The 18,390-nt window shown below is 42.6% G+C and overlaps 1 protein-coding gene across 1 annotated transcript in view; it reads right to left on the reverse strand.

Moving 5' to 3' along the window:
* The window catches only part of LOC104621594 (WAS protein family homolog 1-like), a gene marked incomplete at its 3' end in the record, with an annotated part of 30,359 nt that extends 13,272 nt beyond the window's left edge, over positions 1 to 17,087 (reverse strand). Inside the window, 2 exon segments of the mRNA XM_010288118.1 lie at positions 16,959 to 17,015; positions 17,017 to 17,087. Coding sequence (XP_010286420.1) covers positions 16,959 to 17,015; positions 17,017 to 17,087 — 128 coding nt within the window.
* Positions 17,088 to 18,390: the final 1,303 nt, after the last annotated feature.

Genomic DNA, 18,390 nt, shown 5'->3' on the forward strand with positions numbered 1-18,390 from the left:
CCCGCTCCAGCCTGAGTCCCTCCCACGGGGTGCCGTCCTTCAGGAACGGACTGCTCCAGCGTGGGTCCCCCACAATGTCACTGCCAGCAAACCTGCCTCAACATGGGCTCCTCTCTCCACAGGTCCTGCCAGGAGCCTGCTCCAGCATGGGCCTCCCACGGGTTCACAGTCTCCTTCAGGCACACCTACCTGCTCCCTTGTGGGGTCCTCCACAGGCTGCAGGTGGGTATCTGCTCCACTGTGGAGCTCCATGGGCTGCAGGGGACAGCCTGCCTCACCATGGTCTTTATCACCTGGAACACCTGCCTCTCCTCCTTCTCTGACCTTGGTGTCTGCAGAGTTGTTTCTCTCACATATTCTCACTCCCCTCCTCAGCTGCAGTTGCCATTGTGCAGGTTTTCCCCCTCCCCCTTATCACAGTTATCCCAGAGGTGCTACCACCGTCGCTGATGGGCTCAGCCTTGGCCAGCAGTGGGTCCATCTTGGAGCTGGCTGGCACTGGCTCTGTCAGACACAGGGGAAGCTTCTAGCAGCTGCTCACAGAAGCCACCCCTGCAGCCCCCCTGCTATCAAAACTTTGCCACGCAAACCCAATACACCTCCAAATCCTGGGCATTGAGCCAAACCAACCTTTCGCCTCCCAATGCGTTTCTTTGGGGAAGTAATACATGTGGTAGATTAAATCTATCTAGTGGATTATCTCTTAATCCATAGAGACTTGAATTTTTGATCTAAGCAGATATTAAAGCCAGTCTTTCAGCTGCTTTGATTCAAGCTTTCACATTCTCTTGTCCCTCTGAAATCTTTTTGCAGTCAAGCCCCCTGCACCTCACCCCCAACTTAGATCTCATTTACCCTCAACTTAGATCTCATTTCTCCTAAATCCCTCATCCCACTGCCTTGAGGTCCTCTCCACTTTAAAGGTGACTCTCTCCAGCACCTGCAGTAGGTCGCAGGAATATTTTCTTCCATCTCACTGCCCCCGTATCCTGTCCCATCTGCAGCCATGGAACAGATCACTTCCCATTATTTCCTTGTAACTCCTCTGATAATCCTCACATTCAGGTGGCTACTGAAAGACCTCCTCTGCTGCATCTGTATCTGCTCGTGGGAGAAAAATTGCTGTTCTATTACTCCCACAGGAAGAAGATTTGAAGCATTAGGAATCTGGCATCCAGGACACCAAGACACCGCCTGTCAGTTGTCAGCACTGACACACAGTAATACTATATTTCTGTGAGGGTCTCCAAGCACTCCACAATGCCAAAAAAGAATTGTGATTTTTATCATCTATATTTGCTAGGGACCAGAGAGCATCAGAAAAAAAGTTTAAAATCAGAGCAAGTTTAAAGACAGGCTGAGAGGTTTCCCAGAAAGGTGTCTGAGCAACACAGAATTCAGCTGCAAGGAAGCATCACAGCAGCAGGAGACTCTTTGCTGTCCATGTTGAACGTACGCATCACCCAAAAGTGATAGGGATGACAAAACTTGGAAAGTGGGAGAGAGGTGAGCTCCACACCAAGGTGAATGAGGAAGGCGAGGCAGCAGAGGCTGGGAGCAAACCTCTCTAGAATACCAAAGAGTTTCAATTTCATGTCTGAAGTACAAAAGTAAGCGATCAACCAAGGAGAAAGAACATTACAGAGCAGAATGAGGAATGAAGTTGCACAGGAAGATAAGGCAGCCGAGGTATTAAATGACTTTTTCCTTAAATGAGGACTGTACACATCACAGCAAGTCAGGCTTCTGGTCTCGTCCCAGTCCCGGCTCCAGCCCTGAGAGATAGCAGGGGGGTGCTTGGCACTGGTATGCTAAACTTCTGGGTGTATATGGTAAATTTGTTTTATAAACCTTTGGCTTTTTGCCTATAAGTCAAGATGCTTTTTTTTTTATTCCCCAACAAAGTGTGCTTTTATTAAATTCCTCCCTTACTGCAGAAGGCATGAATTAGAAAGGACAGAGCTTATGGTTCTTGTATTTTATTATATCCCCAGACTTTCCAAGCGGCTGGTGCTGTAACAGGGTAACAAGAGAAGATAACAGTGCTGGGTGCCATTCATCCTTCCACAGCACTGGTGCCAAAATATGGTACCACTACTGATGCATTCACTGAGAAACCATTAAACCTCTAGGGCAAATTTCAGTGCATTTCCAAAAGTGAGAGAACCACTGGTGAGGTGTGGAGAGACTACCTCCCAGGGGAGGGCAGACATCATCCCATGAGGAAAGCAGCAGAAGGTGGTGCTGAGGGTGCTAAATGTCCACCTTTCTTCTCAGGCTACCGAGCCCACTCCTCAACCACTTCTTTCCTGGGACACAGAGGCATGTCACTGCTCTCTTCTACTTGTATGCTGTGGAGATAAAGAAAATCTCAAACTTTTAAAAGTTTTAATTTGTCTAAGATTCTTCTTGAAAAAAGGCCATGGGCTTTTATGGCTCCTCAGGCTGCTGAAGTCATGGGGAAACATGAATGCATTGCCCCCAGTACCCATAACTCAGGGCTTTGATGCACAATCCACTAGACTGAAGCAGGCCTAGAGAGCTAGGCTAGAATATCTAAGCGTGTTCTGGCTGGCTAACAAAGGATAATGTTTTATGAGGCACTAGAGTGTGCTTTACAAACAGCCTTACCGCATACCGATGTTGCTACACACGGCGGTGGGCCAGCTCACCGTCCGCGCAGCAATGACTGGCAGAGTCAGAAATGGACTGCGAGAAGCCCAAGCCCCACTCTCTGCACTCCCACGCAGTGCCTGTGCCCCAGCAGCTGGCAACATCACAGGATCGAGGTGGAGAGAGCAAAGGAAAGGCTGCTAAGACATTTACGGTTTACAGCAATCCAGGGAAGCACTCAAAGCCAGTTCACAAAGACAATTTGCCTCAAAAGTTTGAAAGGCAAAACGCAAAAATGCATGCTTTTATAAAAAGTCAAATGCATTCAACTACTCAAAGAAAGATCAACTTGTTTGCTTTCTGCTCTTCTCTCTCCATATTTAAGCAGTTTTTAAAGTCTTACTTCATGTCTGAGTAAGTGTAATCAGAAACTGTCATCATACACCATCTCTGACAGAAAGAAATCCCAAGTGACATAGTGTAATCAAAGTTCCTTCCTCCATTAAGGGTTTGGGTATTATACTAATTAATGCTTATCACACTTTGATTGCTCCTTGAGCCTGATTTGCAGGTGTTTCAGCATTCACATATTGCCCTGCTCCTGTGATGCTGAAAGGCTTTTCAGATTGGAGGGTGATCAAGGTTGCCAGGTTATCCTCAGCAGGATCCGGCATACATCACTCTCCACAGGTCATGTTCTCACAATAATTTCGTTTTGATTTTTAATCTCTCATTTCACAAAGGTGCTCTCACTACTGTGAATTAAGTTTATGCAAAACTGGAAAGTTAGAATTTTGACCTATCATCACAGCACCCTCCTCCCTCTTTCCTTGCAGCTTGTTCTCCTCCCCAGAAAAGTAGCTGTTTTATTTTCCTTTGCTGTTTGTTTTTTTTTTTTTAAAAAAGGCCACAAACAAGTTCTTCTTCAACCTTCCAACCTTTTTGCTTGCCTCCCACCACTGACTAATCTGAAAGCAGACAGGCTTTCCTTTTTTTAGAAGAAATATATACCAAGTAGAAAGCCTGTGTTTGCAAATAAATTGCATAATTAGATCTTCTATTTAAACTATACAGGCTACTTCACCATTAACAGCATTAAGATATATATAAACGCAACAGGTTCTATCATCAGGGTGACAACTTTTGGGAAGGATGGTCTAAAAGTAATGGGGAAAAAAACTGGTTCTTCTACCAGTACTGCTGGAGTTTCATAGGTGACCTTTTGAGTTCCTCCAGTGGCAGAGTGGGGGCAGATACTGAACAACACCATGGAGCTGCTTCCCAGAGCAGCCACCACAAAAACAGTCTTGAGATATTAGGCAGCAGATGCTGTAAGTACTAGTAACTGGTTTGTTATCTATATAGTCTTCACTCTTCCTTGCATAATTCTCACAATATGAGAACTCACTGAAGCTCAATCTTTTGTAGTAATAGTCTTAAGTGGTGTTTTTTCCTAAAATCACTATTGAAAGGAAGGCTAATCCTGTTTGGACAGAATTCTACGACTGTCAGAAGTAAATTTTGTTTACATGCTGCTTGAAGTTATGGATCATATTTGGCAGATAGCTTGAAAAGGTGTTTTGGCACTTAACCAAAGTTAAGTTAACCTTAAATTAATGAACTGTGTACACAAACATTAGGTTTCTCTTTCTCCCACCATTCTTAGAATAGCCAAAGATCTTCCTCCCTGTTCTCACAGAAGAGAAAATGTGCATCACTGCACGGAGTCACAGGAAAAGTAAGTAGTGGAGAAATGCCCAGGTGATCCTGTGGTGAATGATATCTGGGGGCAGGGAGAGCTAACGCCTTTAAAAAGTCTCAGATTCCTCTGGATCCCTGAGTGCAGAAGAAACTCCTTCCTAGCCTTCATTTGGGCACTATGTCTGATTCTATACAAACAATGCTTTTATTGTACACTTCACTCTTACTGAACGTTATGCTCTACATTTCCCATCAGCAGTAGTCACTGGAGTCATATCAGCCTGGATTTAAACATCTGATCTGTGCCTTCTGCCAGGTGAGGTTGCAAGAGAAAAAGAGCGTAAGCCACCACCCAAAACTGGTGGTGTTCTGAGCTTCACCTGGAGGTAGCAACAGCAGAAGACTAGCACTGACAAGTCTGCAGCAGCCTCCCCAGCCCTTTTAGCCTGTGCCTCACTTGAGCCAAAGACACCTCGCTACATCGCCACGATAATGTGGGAAGGAAGAGTGACATTTGCAGAGCCTCCCTCCCCACTGGCAAGGCAGTCCACATCAACTCGACATTGCAGAACTAGAGGAAAGCCTATCAGAAGATCAGGAAGTTCTTCTTTACTCCTAGCTTTCCTCTACACGTTCCAAGTGGATTTTAATCAGTTTTCTTGACCGAGGTAAGTAGCACCCCGTTGCACACATGTGATAAGAACTGATTTAGTGAACATCCCTAAAGGTTCTACTACTAATGTAAGGCTGAACGTACCAGGTAAGATGAGCTCCCACCCGTTCATTAGGATAGAGGCTTTTTATACCAACATGGCACACAGCGCAAATGCTGCTCCTAGTCTGTTTATCTCCGCTACCAAAACAGTCATTGTCACCAAGAATAAGAATGCTGATGAAAACACGCCTGCCTCTGGAGTGGAAAATGATTTTTTGTGATAGAAGTTCAAACTCTAATCATTCTCTAAGAAAAGCATTGCTTTTCTTTGAATTTAATCAAATATCATCAGAATTTCATAGCTTTTCACCCAAAGATCTCAAAGCAATTTGCGAGCGTCAATTAAGTCTCAGTTGCTTATGACACCAAGAGTGGAAAAGTTTGTCCCCCATGACAAAAGAAATCTGGGGAAATTCACAGTACAGTCCCAGCAGATCAGATTTTCAGTCTGTCATTCACTAATTTGAACAATTTTTGTTTTAATTCACAGGAGTTAATACATACATTTCAGTAGTTGTTTAATTCTCAGTTTTACTGAGTTTAATACTGTAAGTAAGAAGTACCTGTGCAGGTACTTCTACATTCTTCAGTGGCTCCCCATTGCCAAATCTGTCCCATTGCTGCTCTCTAGAATAAACGACAGCTAGCAAGCACTGATGCAAAACCCTGACCATTCTCTCCATCACCACTTCTTTCTCTGGATCCAAAATGTACCCTCTCCCCACATTTAAGACACGAGTTCGAAGGTAAAGGTTTTCACACTGGCTTTAAATTTTCCCCACTTCCCAGTAGCTGATGACGGTCACACAGAATTTGACCTGCATGCCACAAGTTGAACCCTTCAGTACCCTTTTCAATAACAGATACTTAAGAGCTATCATTTTCAAGCTAGTAATCACACAATAGTCACCAACTAAAATCAGTCTCCATAAAAAACACTGTCCTGCACAATTGGAGTTGCATATTTAGGAGAAAGAAAGCCTAACCAAGAAAAAGGAATTGCTACCATAAAACAGTCTGAAATCAGCAGTGAAATCCTCAAAGACAACTGCACTTCATCTCTTCTTCTTGTAACTCTTAGTTCCTTTCTGACTTCCACCATGTAATAAGGGTCTGCCTCTGTAGTCTTTCTTCACTTTGTCCTGACCTATTGAGGTTGTCATCAGATACTTGGTAAATGACCTAACTAGCTTTTGAAGGATGACTTGGAGTATCCAGGTCATTTTGTTTTGCTCTGAATACTGTGTTTCTGTTCATCATATTTGCTGCAGTGACAACTGTACTTTCAATAGCTTACAACCCAAATTTCTTCTATTCCCTTTCACTCTTCCTTTAACTACTTTTGCCCATGCGAGCATAGCCACTCACTGCTTCTGTTCCGCAGTCAATGATCCTCCTCAGCATCTTGTGAGGACCAGTGCCAACTGCCAAGATTCCTCCAAAATTTTGCTACAATGAAAACAAGCCCAGCCATGTAAGATAATTGTTTCTGAGAAAGTGTATCAGCTCTTTGCTAGTTATGAAACCTCACTGCTAGCTACATCTTTTCCCTTTCTCACCCATGCTTCCGATTTGAACTTCTCATAACAGATCCTTCTCTTTCAAAACAGGTTTCTTTCTCTTAAAGGAAAGACTTCTTTCTGGATTTTATTCGCAAATGGAACTTTTTATTTCAAAATATTTGCTCTTCAGAAACAGAGGTTGTTTAGTGCTACTTTTTATTTTTCCTACAATCAACTGCAGTCACACTCAAATCTCAAAAGGCACCTTCTATAATATGCCCATCAACAAGCTAATTTGAGCACAAGCGCTTCTTCAATAAATGAGAGTAACTCTTTTTGACATGTTATCCATCTAAACCTTTCCTAAGTGATTACAGCCCTTTCTTACTTTCTTGAGGAATTTCTAGTTACTCTTCCCCAAAAAACTTTGGGCGCTGGGCAGAGATTTTTCTAACAGCATCAAAGAGCAGATGCCTCTCTGCTTGGACTGACAGCTGCTCTGTCATTTCAATGAAACAGTCTGTGGCACATCAGTGATCAGACATCACCTTTAGAGCAGTTCTAGACACATGAATTCATTTTCCTCACTGTCTTTTTAAAACTCATCTTCCCCACGCAGTGACTCACAAAAAGTCATTAAGAATGGAAATACTAGCTTCACAGTAATAACAGAAAAAATTTGTACAGTACACTTTTCAAACCTCCTTCCCCACCCCAAAATTGCCAGGACCATAAATTCATAAATTTTAATAGCCTAACCACTCACCCCGTGACATACTCACACAATAAATGTTCTCACAGACCAATGCCTTTGGCAGCAGCTAATCCTCTCATCCCAGCTAAAAGTAAGCATGAAGCATAGTGAAGGGCATGATTTTGGCCGCGGGGTCATTTGGTCACACGCCCAACCCCAATCGCCCATGTGCTAGAAAGGACAAAGAAAACCCTGCCTGGTGCTCAGGAATCCAACAGGAGTTGGGAGCTCCTCACCCTCCCACCCTCAAAAAAGTCACACAAAGTCTGAATTTGTTCTGGAATCAATAAAATCCAGGATGTCACTGTCAAAAGTATTGCTGTTGAAGCAAAAACAAAGAAACCCGGTCATTGGGCCAAAGTGACAGAGAGAATTGAACTGTGGAGATCATGAACTTTCTAGTTTCTTGGTGCTGAGCTACTAGAATGACTGGCATGTTATATGTACTTCATAGATAATCAGAAAGGCTATTTCTGTTGCACTACCACAGAGCAGAAGTGCAACAGCTTTACCTTCTCTTCTAAAAGGAATGTCCTGTTATGCTTCTTAAGCCCATCAAGCATGTCTTATTCAGCTTTGATGGTACATCTAAAATGAAAGTCCTAGAAGTAAAATAAAACCAGGTATTTACATTTTAAAATGTGTATTAATACAGAATAAGGATCATATCCTTGGATAAATTAAGAATGGAATTCAACTCAGAAGATACTAAATTACTCACCTGGGGTTTCTCTTTAGCACACTTTACCATCCAAATCCTTCATCCCTGGTTCCAAAAATAATTTATATCTCCTCTTCTCCCTAATGGCACAGCATGGTGAATTCCTTCAATAAAATGATTGTCTAGAGGATTTAGATGGAAGAAAACCAAGAACTCCTTCATTAGCATCTGCAATGGATCTGCTGTCTCCAAAAGCACCGCTCTGTCTTAACTATCAGTTGCATTTACACCCAAAATCTAACCTAGTCCATTTGCAAAAGCCCAGTGGCAGCACCATGGCTAGTTAGAAAGAAGGACCATGGAAAGATAACTTAATCCACCAGTCAAGTGTGAAGAACAGACCTTTGGCACTGATGTTTTCTCCCACAACTCTCCTCACAGTGTGCACATTCCCACTTATATAGGGGGAGCCTGTAATACACATTTCAAGCCACTTAGTGTTATTTTCCAGACAGTTTTCTTCACACTCGATCCCTAGTGGAAGTCATGCCTGTAAAACAAAGTGACTTACTTGCATCTCTTCCTCTAGGGCTGACTGAGTAGACAAAACTCATCCATAGGAACAGAAAATGACTGCAACACGTGTGACAGCCCAGCATCCAAAGCTCATTGAGAAGGTAGAGCTATCATTTTGTATAAGAACGACATGGCAATTGTGTCAAGAAGAGTGGGAGTGGGAGAACCTGACAATATTGCCAAACCTGCAGGCTAAGAAACTAGGAAAAAGGGAACATTTCTTTTGCTGAAAGGCACACACTGAGTTGTTGTTATGGTCTGGTTCTCCTTGGATATTTCCAGAGAGTAATAGCTACAGACATGTGGGGTAAGGGGCTGGGGGAAGAGAATGCCTCTCTGGATGGGGAAGTTCATAAAAACTTTTCCAAATATCTGTTAAATAACAGCCACTTCCTCCCTTAGTAGTTTATAGACATAACTTATTGCTAGACAAAGTCTCAGCCACTGCATCTCCCATCAAGTGGATCTGGCTCCTTCCAATCCACAGCCATGCAGAGTATTTCAAGGAAAGAAAGTTTACTCAGCTGCACAATGAGCACTCCCTACCCTCTAAAGCCCGTTTCCCTACCATACCTTCCTGCCATGCTGATGCTGAACTGCTCCCTTCCTTCAACCCAACGCTACCTTTAAGGCACCCCCAAACACTTATGAACTCCACACAGGTTAGCAGCTGTCTGAATCAGGTAGAAACTCTGAAACAACATTCAAGAGATGAGCCTAGAAAAGGTGTCAACATGCCTACACAGATCTGGCTTCAGAATTAACTGAAAAGAAACATGCAAAAGTGGACGTCTGGTCCCATTGTAAAGACTTACAATGGAACAAGTCTTTTTGGCATGTGGTAAGGAGGACAAGATCACTACCACTTCCATCCCCTGCCAAATTTTTTTACTTCTTTCTCAAAGGGCTCTCGGTGCACTTGCTATGCAGAAAAGCCTGCTTTAGGGTTCAGCGTGGAATTTTCTTCTCACATACCTTTAGACCATTACAGGTACAATATCACCATTATTATTTCTGGATACATTACTCTCATGCTCTACGATATTACAACTTTCAGACATTTAAAACCTCATTGCATTAATGCATCAGACAGTATTTCTGAAATCCATAGGACTCCACAAGCATCAGCTGGTTCAGACCCTGCTGCACTCAGCTTCAAAGGTTATTTCACTGCAATTGCATAGTGCTTGGCTCCAGGCTATTCACACACTACCTTTTCAACCCAGAAACAGTTCAGTAAGCAAAAAGTTACATCTTTCCAATAGCAGAGAGGCCCTCTTGGGCTTCCACTTCTTAAAGCAGTAAAAGCAGGGGTAATTACACCTCTGTACTTTTTGTTGCAAGATAGCTCATAAAAGTTTACAGCAATTTATAGCAGTTGGGGGTATACAAAGTGATCTATCCTTCAACTTAGTCACAGCTCTGTCCTCAAATTGACTGTGCTTTAAAATAATTGTTGGTGAAAGAAGGCAATGTTTATCAATGTAATTACTTCTCACCTCCACAAATGGGTGCAATATTTGTTTCTTTTGCCTCTTCCTACTACAGGTTTTATTTCCATAGATGGTTTTGAAACTGTCTTTATGTGTTTTGGAATATGGCCTTTGAATAATAAACAACAGTAGCTACTACATGTGGCATCTCTTGTGTTAAAACAATAGCTCTTTAAACATTTTAGAAAAGTTTTGCTACACCATTGGGAGTCTACAGATGGTAGTAAATTGATTGTAGCCTACAGAGACATAAAAAGATGAACAAAAAGCAAAGAAAATTAAGTCAGGAAGCCACTACAAACTGCATGATTGGATCAAATGTTTTTTTTGATTAATGATTTTCTTCAAGACGGAAAGTTCTGCTGCATGAACAGAGCCTGCACAGCAAGCAGTTCCTATGCTATGAAGAACTTATTTTTATTAAGTGTGTTAAGATTTATCACAGACTCTTCTGGGACACCTCTTTTCAGGAAATCCAACTCACACAGTCGTAGACAGCATCATCCCTGTTACAAATGATCAGCATTGCCATACTCAATCCCCTAGCTAAGGTGAGATTTCCCCTTGCTCATCACCAAGCCAAGAAAATAAACCAAATATCTTCAAAGCAAAGCCCTCCTTTACTGAAACTGCAACCTTACCTCCCTCTGTTCTCTCGGCATCACTCCTTCACGCTTTGAGCAAATCCTCCTTCTGAGGATGGATCTGATCTCCCCAGAGTTGCAAAAGCAGAATGAAAGTTGTCTAGAGAGGAAGGAACAGATTCAGGCCTCAGGATGGTTAAACTGCAGTGCATATTCTACCAGGTATTCTTCCAGCTACCAAGCTGCACTTACATAGGTAGGTGCATCTTACACTTCTTCCTACTTTTGAATCTCTTACATGCTTTCTCAGGGAGTCTGTCTTGTCCTGTCTTTAAGGACCAGGGAGAGAATTAGCTCACCAGAACTTGAAAGCTGCTACTCTGTATTGAGTTTTCTCCAACAAGGCACACAGTACAAACATGAGACTACCCTGTCAGGGTTAAAAAAACCCCACAAACTAAAATAAAACAACAAACCATATGTAACAAAGCTACCTAAGGTTCTCCCTACTGTTCGCCTTTCCTATTCCACATGCCATCCGTTTTGATCAAACTGTCTCACATTTCCACTAGATACTCCACTACCATGAAAGGCCCTGCAAGAGTGGAGAGAATCCTCTCAAGAGCCCCAGTAAGTTTGAAATTGTTGCCTGCCTCCTCTTGCTAAGCAGCTTTGGGACCAATTCCAGAAGTGGGAGAACACCTCTCCTGCAACTTTTGCATTTTCCTTCACTTTTTTACTACTTACAGCAAATTGATACATCAGCAGTTTAGAATGATTGCACCTAAACCACTCATTTTTAGTGACTCAGAATATTGGTAAGGCTTGTTTTTTCTTTGTGCTCCTGGATGGCCATTTCAGCATCCTGGACACAATATTCCACCATTTTCTTTTCAGATGTAGAATCAAGCATTAAGAGCCCTTCCTCACCACAGAATGTTTTCTGTAGCTAATGCAAATTCATCTCATGCTTTGAGAAACATTTTGCATTAATGCCAGCACTGAGTCTTTCAGTTATTCATTAAAATGTACCTCTATTTGCAGACCTTCTATCAGGTGCGAAAAGTTTAAGCCTGCTTGGAGGAGGATATTGAAGGTGAAGCACTTCAATTATTTCTTTAAATTATTTGTTTTAAACTATGCTGAAGGCCTGGTTAGTGTACAGAAGGCTACAGCTCTCTTATCAAGTTCAAGCCTGTCTTTCAATCACTTAAGGCAGAACAGATTTATCACCCTCCTTTTGGGGGAATGTGAAAGAAACTGCTGTGGAAGAGCTGTTGTTAGCAGACTTAGAGCAAGGGCTTGAGTAACCATCACTACCTGTCAATGACAATACCATAAAAAGCATCTTGCTTGCAAAAAATCAAATTTAGCATTCTGTTCCTTTTCTTCAAAACACACATTTAATCTCTGGAAGTCCGAAAGACACAGATTTTCAGCCCTTTGAGATAAGCAAGAATCCTGTCTTGCTAATTCTCCACCATGTTTGTTTCATTTTGAAGGAATAATCTTTTAATGACCTAATACCATTCAGTCTCCTCTTTCCTACTATTCCCATTTCATTTCAAGCTGTGACAGCTCTGTGTGCCCCTTCCCACCCGCTGCCCCACTCCATGTGCTCTCAAGGAATCTGAATTGAGCCTGGTTCTCAGGTCCCGCAAGATTTTAAGCTTAGGGATTTTAGCAGCATCCAGAAAGAGTTGTAATCTGGACTCTTGCAGAACAGTCACTATGCCTTTGCCTTTTTTTGAGGGCATAGGATGCTTGCATGCTACTGCCAGCTGCCACCAATCTTCCATGATGATCTGACCCCCATATGTCACCTCCTAAAGTCTTTCCAACAATTTGGGAACCTCTCCCAAGCTACATCTTTACAAGCTTTCACATTTATCTTTCAGAGGGCCACGAGAGCTAAAACAAATGACCGCTTTCCTACAAAGTGTGTGTTACACTTAAAAAAATAAAATAAAATTACACATTACTTGAACATGCCTCTACAAGACTAACCAATATCTGCAGGCAAAATTCCTCCCTCTGTCTTCCCCATGCTCCATGTCCTCATGTCTGCAGGACCATCTGCTCACTCCTTTACCTCACCATTTCTGTTCAATCTTCCTGGCAGCAAATGACTGCTCCTATAGCCCCTCAAGAAAGGTATCTGAAACTAAACTAGACCTAGCATCCTCAGACGGCCTCTGGGACAATTTCAAAGTACCATGAGGTGATCTGTTGCTTAACAAGAGCCATATCACTCTCAAAGTAACTGGAGAAAAATTGATTCCCTGTGCTACAGCCAGTCTCCTGGTGTAAACTCACCTGAACGGCGACCCATCACGATGAAGCCCTCTTGACAGCTCTCCTTCTAATAAGATCAATCCCTTGCAGCCAGCAGAGGAACAACTACAGTGTTGTCCAAGCTCCAGGCTGCTCAAATGACAACGGCACAGCCTGCAGCCAGACCCTTCTTTGCAAGTTTCCATGAATGTTTAATAACACATTCCACAGAGGTCCTAAATCAAGTATATTCTTATGGAGATATTGAGTCACTCATTTCTGTTGTTGATCATCATGACTAATCATAGTAGTAAGGTTAAAACAAGAGGAGGAACACCCAAATGCACCTCATGATTAAGGTTTTGTCTGTACTCTCAATTTCAGGACTACCTGCATGTCAACCCCTCTCCTGTCCCAAACATCCCTTAAGGCTCTGCTGCCTGGCCAGTCACTCCTTACCTTCTTTAATCACACACTTATCACACTTCCCCATGCTTAACAGCATTTCCATGGTGCTTTTGTTTTCCAGCTACCACTTTCATAAGTGTGGCTCTCAGTTAAACCTTTAATATTAAAGCCCTTCTCAGATATTTAATATTAAATTAATTTGAATCCAATTGGGGAGGAACAAGAAGGATATGCCTGTTTAGCAAAATACTATTCCAGACAAGCAAAAGACACTGTATAAAGATTTTTAAAAAGATCAACCCAGAAATTCTTCTGCAAACTGAAAAAAAGAAGCACAAGGATGAGAAATTTTGTATAGGGGACCACTTGTGGTTGGATCACAGGCAAAGGAGACCAGGACCTTGATAACAACATTCCAACTTGAACTATTTGTTTTCTAGTGCTGTAACACTCCATGAGATAACTTGCATAGGCAATTTTTCACAAATCTGCTATACAAAAGTGTACACTCTGAATAGTGAACTGACATATTAGAGGTTATTAACATCTCCTGGCAACAAAAACTCTCCTCAGTGTTTAAATTGGTCATTCTGTCTCCTGTAATCTATATCAAAAGCCCTCCTTAGAAGTCTAGGAGTTAAAATTATATAGATATTATGTCAGATTGGCTATGTTAGAATATTTATGTTTTAAGCAGTAATGATATGTATTAAAATCTCAGTAGCTACAGGCAATGGATCTGATCTTTACTGCAGCTTCCACAGCAGATTAATTACATGAATTCAGTTAACATACTCAAGGTTAAAACTTCCATTACTCCAAAACACAACTCTGGCAAGTACGTGCAGCCTCTTGATCACCTCACAGTACTGATATCAGCACCAAGAGGACAGGACTGACCTAAGACATCAACCTGTACTGCCCAGCAGCCAGGAGCCTGCCCAGGTCAGTGCTCTCCCTCTGCAGGATGTGGTACTTTGCTGTTCTCCGTGTGGCAGAGGCCAGATGGGTCCCTGCTCCCAAGGGTTAGGAATATGACAGAGAGGGATGCTGAGCTACCCCCTGCTCTTTCTTCATGATTCCAGATCACAGTCCAGGTATACTGTTAGCAAGGTACAGAGAAGGTTTAGCTGCTATGGGTTGCTAGACCTACTCTCCAAGGCTGTTCCCAGTGGGTCTGCTCTGGGTCTCAGCCATAGTTGATCTGTTTTTTTGCACCTGCACATCCCTTAACTTTCTACAAACCAATGAACTCTGCAAAGCACCTCATTCACTATGTACCTTGCCACAGTTAAACTTAATCACAAGTCTGCTTGTTTGAGAGCATTTGGAAAGAAGACAGCTTGGCAGAAACTTGCCTCATGGGCTGTTTCCCAGATTCCCCAAACCAGGGGGGAAGGGGGAGAAAGCTGCTCATCTTCTTTCTCACAATTCTCCAAATGCAAAGGTGTCTGTCTTGTGTCCCCTTCAGAACACTGAATCCACAGGCACTTTTAGCCACTACTGCTTCTGCACAGCCACTAACTGCCCCAGGGAGCATTTCTTCTACAGTACTACAGTCGTCTTCAGACAGTTTCCAAATAGGGAAAAAAGCTCACCTTACTCACACAATGGATGGACGTGTTAATTTTAAGAATTCATACTCAACTGTCATGTCAGCAACAACTCAAAGCAGAAGCTTTGATCAGTTAGCATGGAAAAAAAAGAGATTTGGTTGTGGAAAGATTCCTCTTTCCATAGCAAGTAAGAAAGACTCTTTCACTCCACCTTCAACAACTCAAAAATCAGCTTGCCACTCTCGAAAGCACTGTACCTATCCAACTGTTGCCACAAAACAACCCCAGAACATATGCATCTTTGTAGTACTGAAGTAATGAGTTTGACACACTCAGCTGAGTCTGCCGTACTGAACAAGTTTCCTCTCCATCAACACTGCAAGCTGCTGTTTTGCAGATCAGAACAGTCAGCTTCCCCAGATAAGGCAGCTCCTTCCTGGAAATGGAAGATAGAGTTACCTTATCTCAGGAAAGGGAAAATAAAAGGTCACTCTTCACTAAGTGGCAAAGTTCTCATCTTGAAAGCTTTGCCCCTTGATTGGCATGGAACACCCAAGGTCATAGAACTTTTAATCAGACGCCTGCATAATTACTAAATCGTTATTAATTATATCAGAGACACGAGACCTCAGAGGGAAGGCAAAGCAAACAAAGAGCCCAATGAAGCCTCCTCTGTTGATGGAAAAAAATGGTAATTAAAAGTCATGAGCGCACCAAAGAGCAAGGGAACAGCATCACAGTCACTGTTCAGGACTCGAGAGTGACTTGCATACAAAACAGCAGGCTTGTCTCCCTGGGGAAATTACAGGGTACTGCGTTACAAAGCAATGAGTAGGAGGAAAAAAAAAAACCCAAGAAAAAGAAAAAGAGAGAAAGAACCATTCCTGTTTTATCAATAGCTTTATTTGCCCCACAGAAAGGGGCAGCACTGCCAACCAGTCCCAAGTTCGAGGGGTGCCTTCCACATGTTTCTGGCAGTTCTAGAGAGCCTTCTCCCAGCCTTGTATCATGAAGGGTTGACATACTGAGAAGTACACAAAAGACTGAAACCTTGTGTTCAACCTAATCCAGCCTACACACACTCCTGGCCCTTGCCCAGGAGCCCTTGCCCCAACAAAGACTATTCCAATGAAATGTCTCAATGACCTGAGCTCAGCCTTCATGACCACCCTTTCCACAGAGGCTGCCCTTCAAAGCATCATCATAAAAAAAACAACAACAAAAAAACCCCACAATCAAAGAACTTCAATCTGCCCTTAAAATAACAAAAAACCTCAAAAGAGGTCCTGCTCGCACCATAATAAATCAGACTAGGTAGTCATGGTCCCCACTGAAACCAAAGCAAAAACTTTTGCTCATCAAACTCTGAGAGGGTGGATGCTGATCTGTTTCTATACCACTGATATGATACGTCATCTCAGGGCACTGAGATATCAAAGATGGCATTGGACAAAAAAATGCAACACGCTATCTACCATCATTTGCAGGCAAACGCAAGAATCTCTCTGTTCTGCTATATAGGTAGTCTTATAGATCCAATCCTAAAGATGACCATATGCAAGAAGTGGCAAGTCTGGGCCACTGAAGAGATCAGTTTAGAACAATTATGAGACTGTGGTGAGAACAGACACTCCCACGTGCTCAGCCCTCCCAACATACAAAGAGAAGTACAAAACACCAGAATTCCAAAGAGAACAGTTTGTAAGTCCCAGAGATCAGAACAAAGAGACACTTTCTATTCCACTGCTCCAAGTACAATGACTCAAAAAGATATATCTTCAATATACTCTAAATAAGTAAGTCTCCCATATAAAACATGAGCAAGAATGAATAAAGGATAACTGCAGCAGAAGCAGTAATGCAATTTGTGGGAGTCTGCCACTGAATAAAAAATTAGTAACAAACGACCTCTGGCTAACTACAGCCATTTCATTATGCTTAACTTTGATGGACCCGAATTCAATAAACTTTTATTGAAGTGCATCTGGACCTTCTTTATCCCTTTTCTGAACATCCATTGCTTGCCAATGCAATGCCCTTTCACTGCTGCAACCTTATCACAGCACTCTGTTCCCTATTCCTGAATGCTAAGCCCCCAACCCCCATGTGACAGCACCGTACCTGTTGAAGATATCGCCCGACACTTTTTGCAGATACTGAAGTGCATCTGCCACCTGATAAATCTGGTTGGATCAGGGGGACCGAGTACGTCTGCCCTTCCAAAAAGTGCTTCTGGGCTACTGTAGCCATTGTGCCTAAAGGAAAGAGCAAATAGGTCATTACAGTAAACACACTTCCATTTTATCACAGCTTTTATTCAGAGACTTCTACTCTCTGCTCCCCTAAATTATTTTATGAAAGCGTTTGCAACGGAATCGGTGAGCTGAGGAGAAAGGCACAAGTAGTACGGTTGTCATATTGGATTTTTAATAAATCCAAGGCAGCTACAGTGAGGTGGGAGTCTCTTGCTTATCTGAATGCTCTTGGGAACCATAATTTTATTTTTAGCATGATAATTAACAAATCTCTGCTCAGCACTGTGCTGAAAATAAAGACCACACTTGGGAGGAAAGTCAATTCAGGGTGGCAATGACTCGTCAGAAATTACCCTGTCCCCTCCTCCCATCCTCATATTCCAGATGGACATATTTCAGGTCATTCAACCCTATTAGCAAAATGCAGTATTTCATCTTACACTTCTGCTCCAAGAAAACACCACCACTGCTCCCTTCCAAGAACAGCAGGTATGAAATTACAGGGCATGTATGTGCACACACACACTTGCTCCAAGTAGGTTAATGAGAGTTCTTCCATTCTGAGACTCCCAGGAGCTGCTCATTGCTTCCGGTGACTGGGTTTTTCCTTAATAAGTGTTCAGCACTTGCACCAGAGCAGTACACACGCTCCCGGATGCAGCTGGACAGATACCACCTATGTATCACCCATGTTTCCATGCCACCGGCCTTGCCCACCTCTCCTTCAGCAATTCCCAAAGAGTCTGCCTCCCATGTTTTTACTCACAAAAGAGTTCTCAGGACATGCAGAAGGGTATAGAGAAGAAATCCATTCCTTGAGCACATTAGAAATTATAAACTCACAAATACATTACTGTTAGGACAGTCTGATTAACAAACAGAGTGTCCATACAGTTTTCTAACCCAAATTCTGCCACTATGCCTACACAACTCCCTTCACACTTGTTTTCTCTGTGTCTCTTGCTCGTTCAGACTGAAAACCCACAGTCTATAGCTACTGATTACAGGGTTTCATCACGCAGAGTGCTGTAATGAAAATATTCATTAAGCTGAAAAGAAGCAAAACAAAGGAGGATCAAAACGTAAGGTATCAGAAACAGAAACATCTCAGGACACAACGCATTCCCTTCATGGTACTTGGAGGTCTGCAGGAACTAGTCCAGGGAGCTCTGCTGTCTGTACACTGTATTCCAGTCTGTATAGCAGAGCAGGCTGAGAATAACATAGAAACACTGCCTATACTAGAGAAATTCACAAAACAAGAGATAGTTAGAATCACAGAATCATTAAGGTTGGAA

Source organism: Phaethon lepturus, unplaced genomic scaffold, assembly GCF_000687285.1.
Source record: "Phaethon lepturus isolate BGI_N335 unplaced genomic scaffold, ASM68728v1 scaffold12345, whole genome shotgun sequence".
NCBI classification, from domain to species: domain Eukaryota; kingdom Metazoa; phylum Chordata; class Aves; order Phaethontiformes; family Phaethontidae; genus Phaethon; species Phaethon lepturus.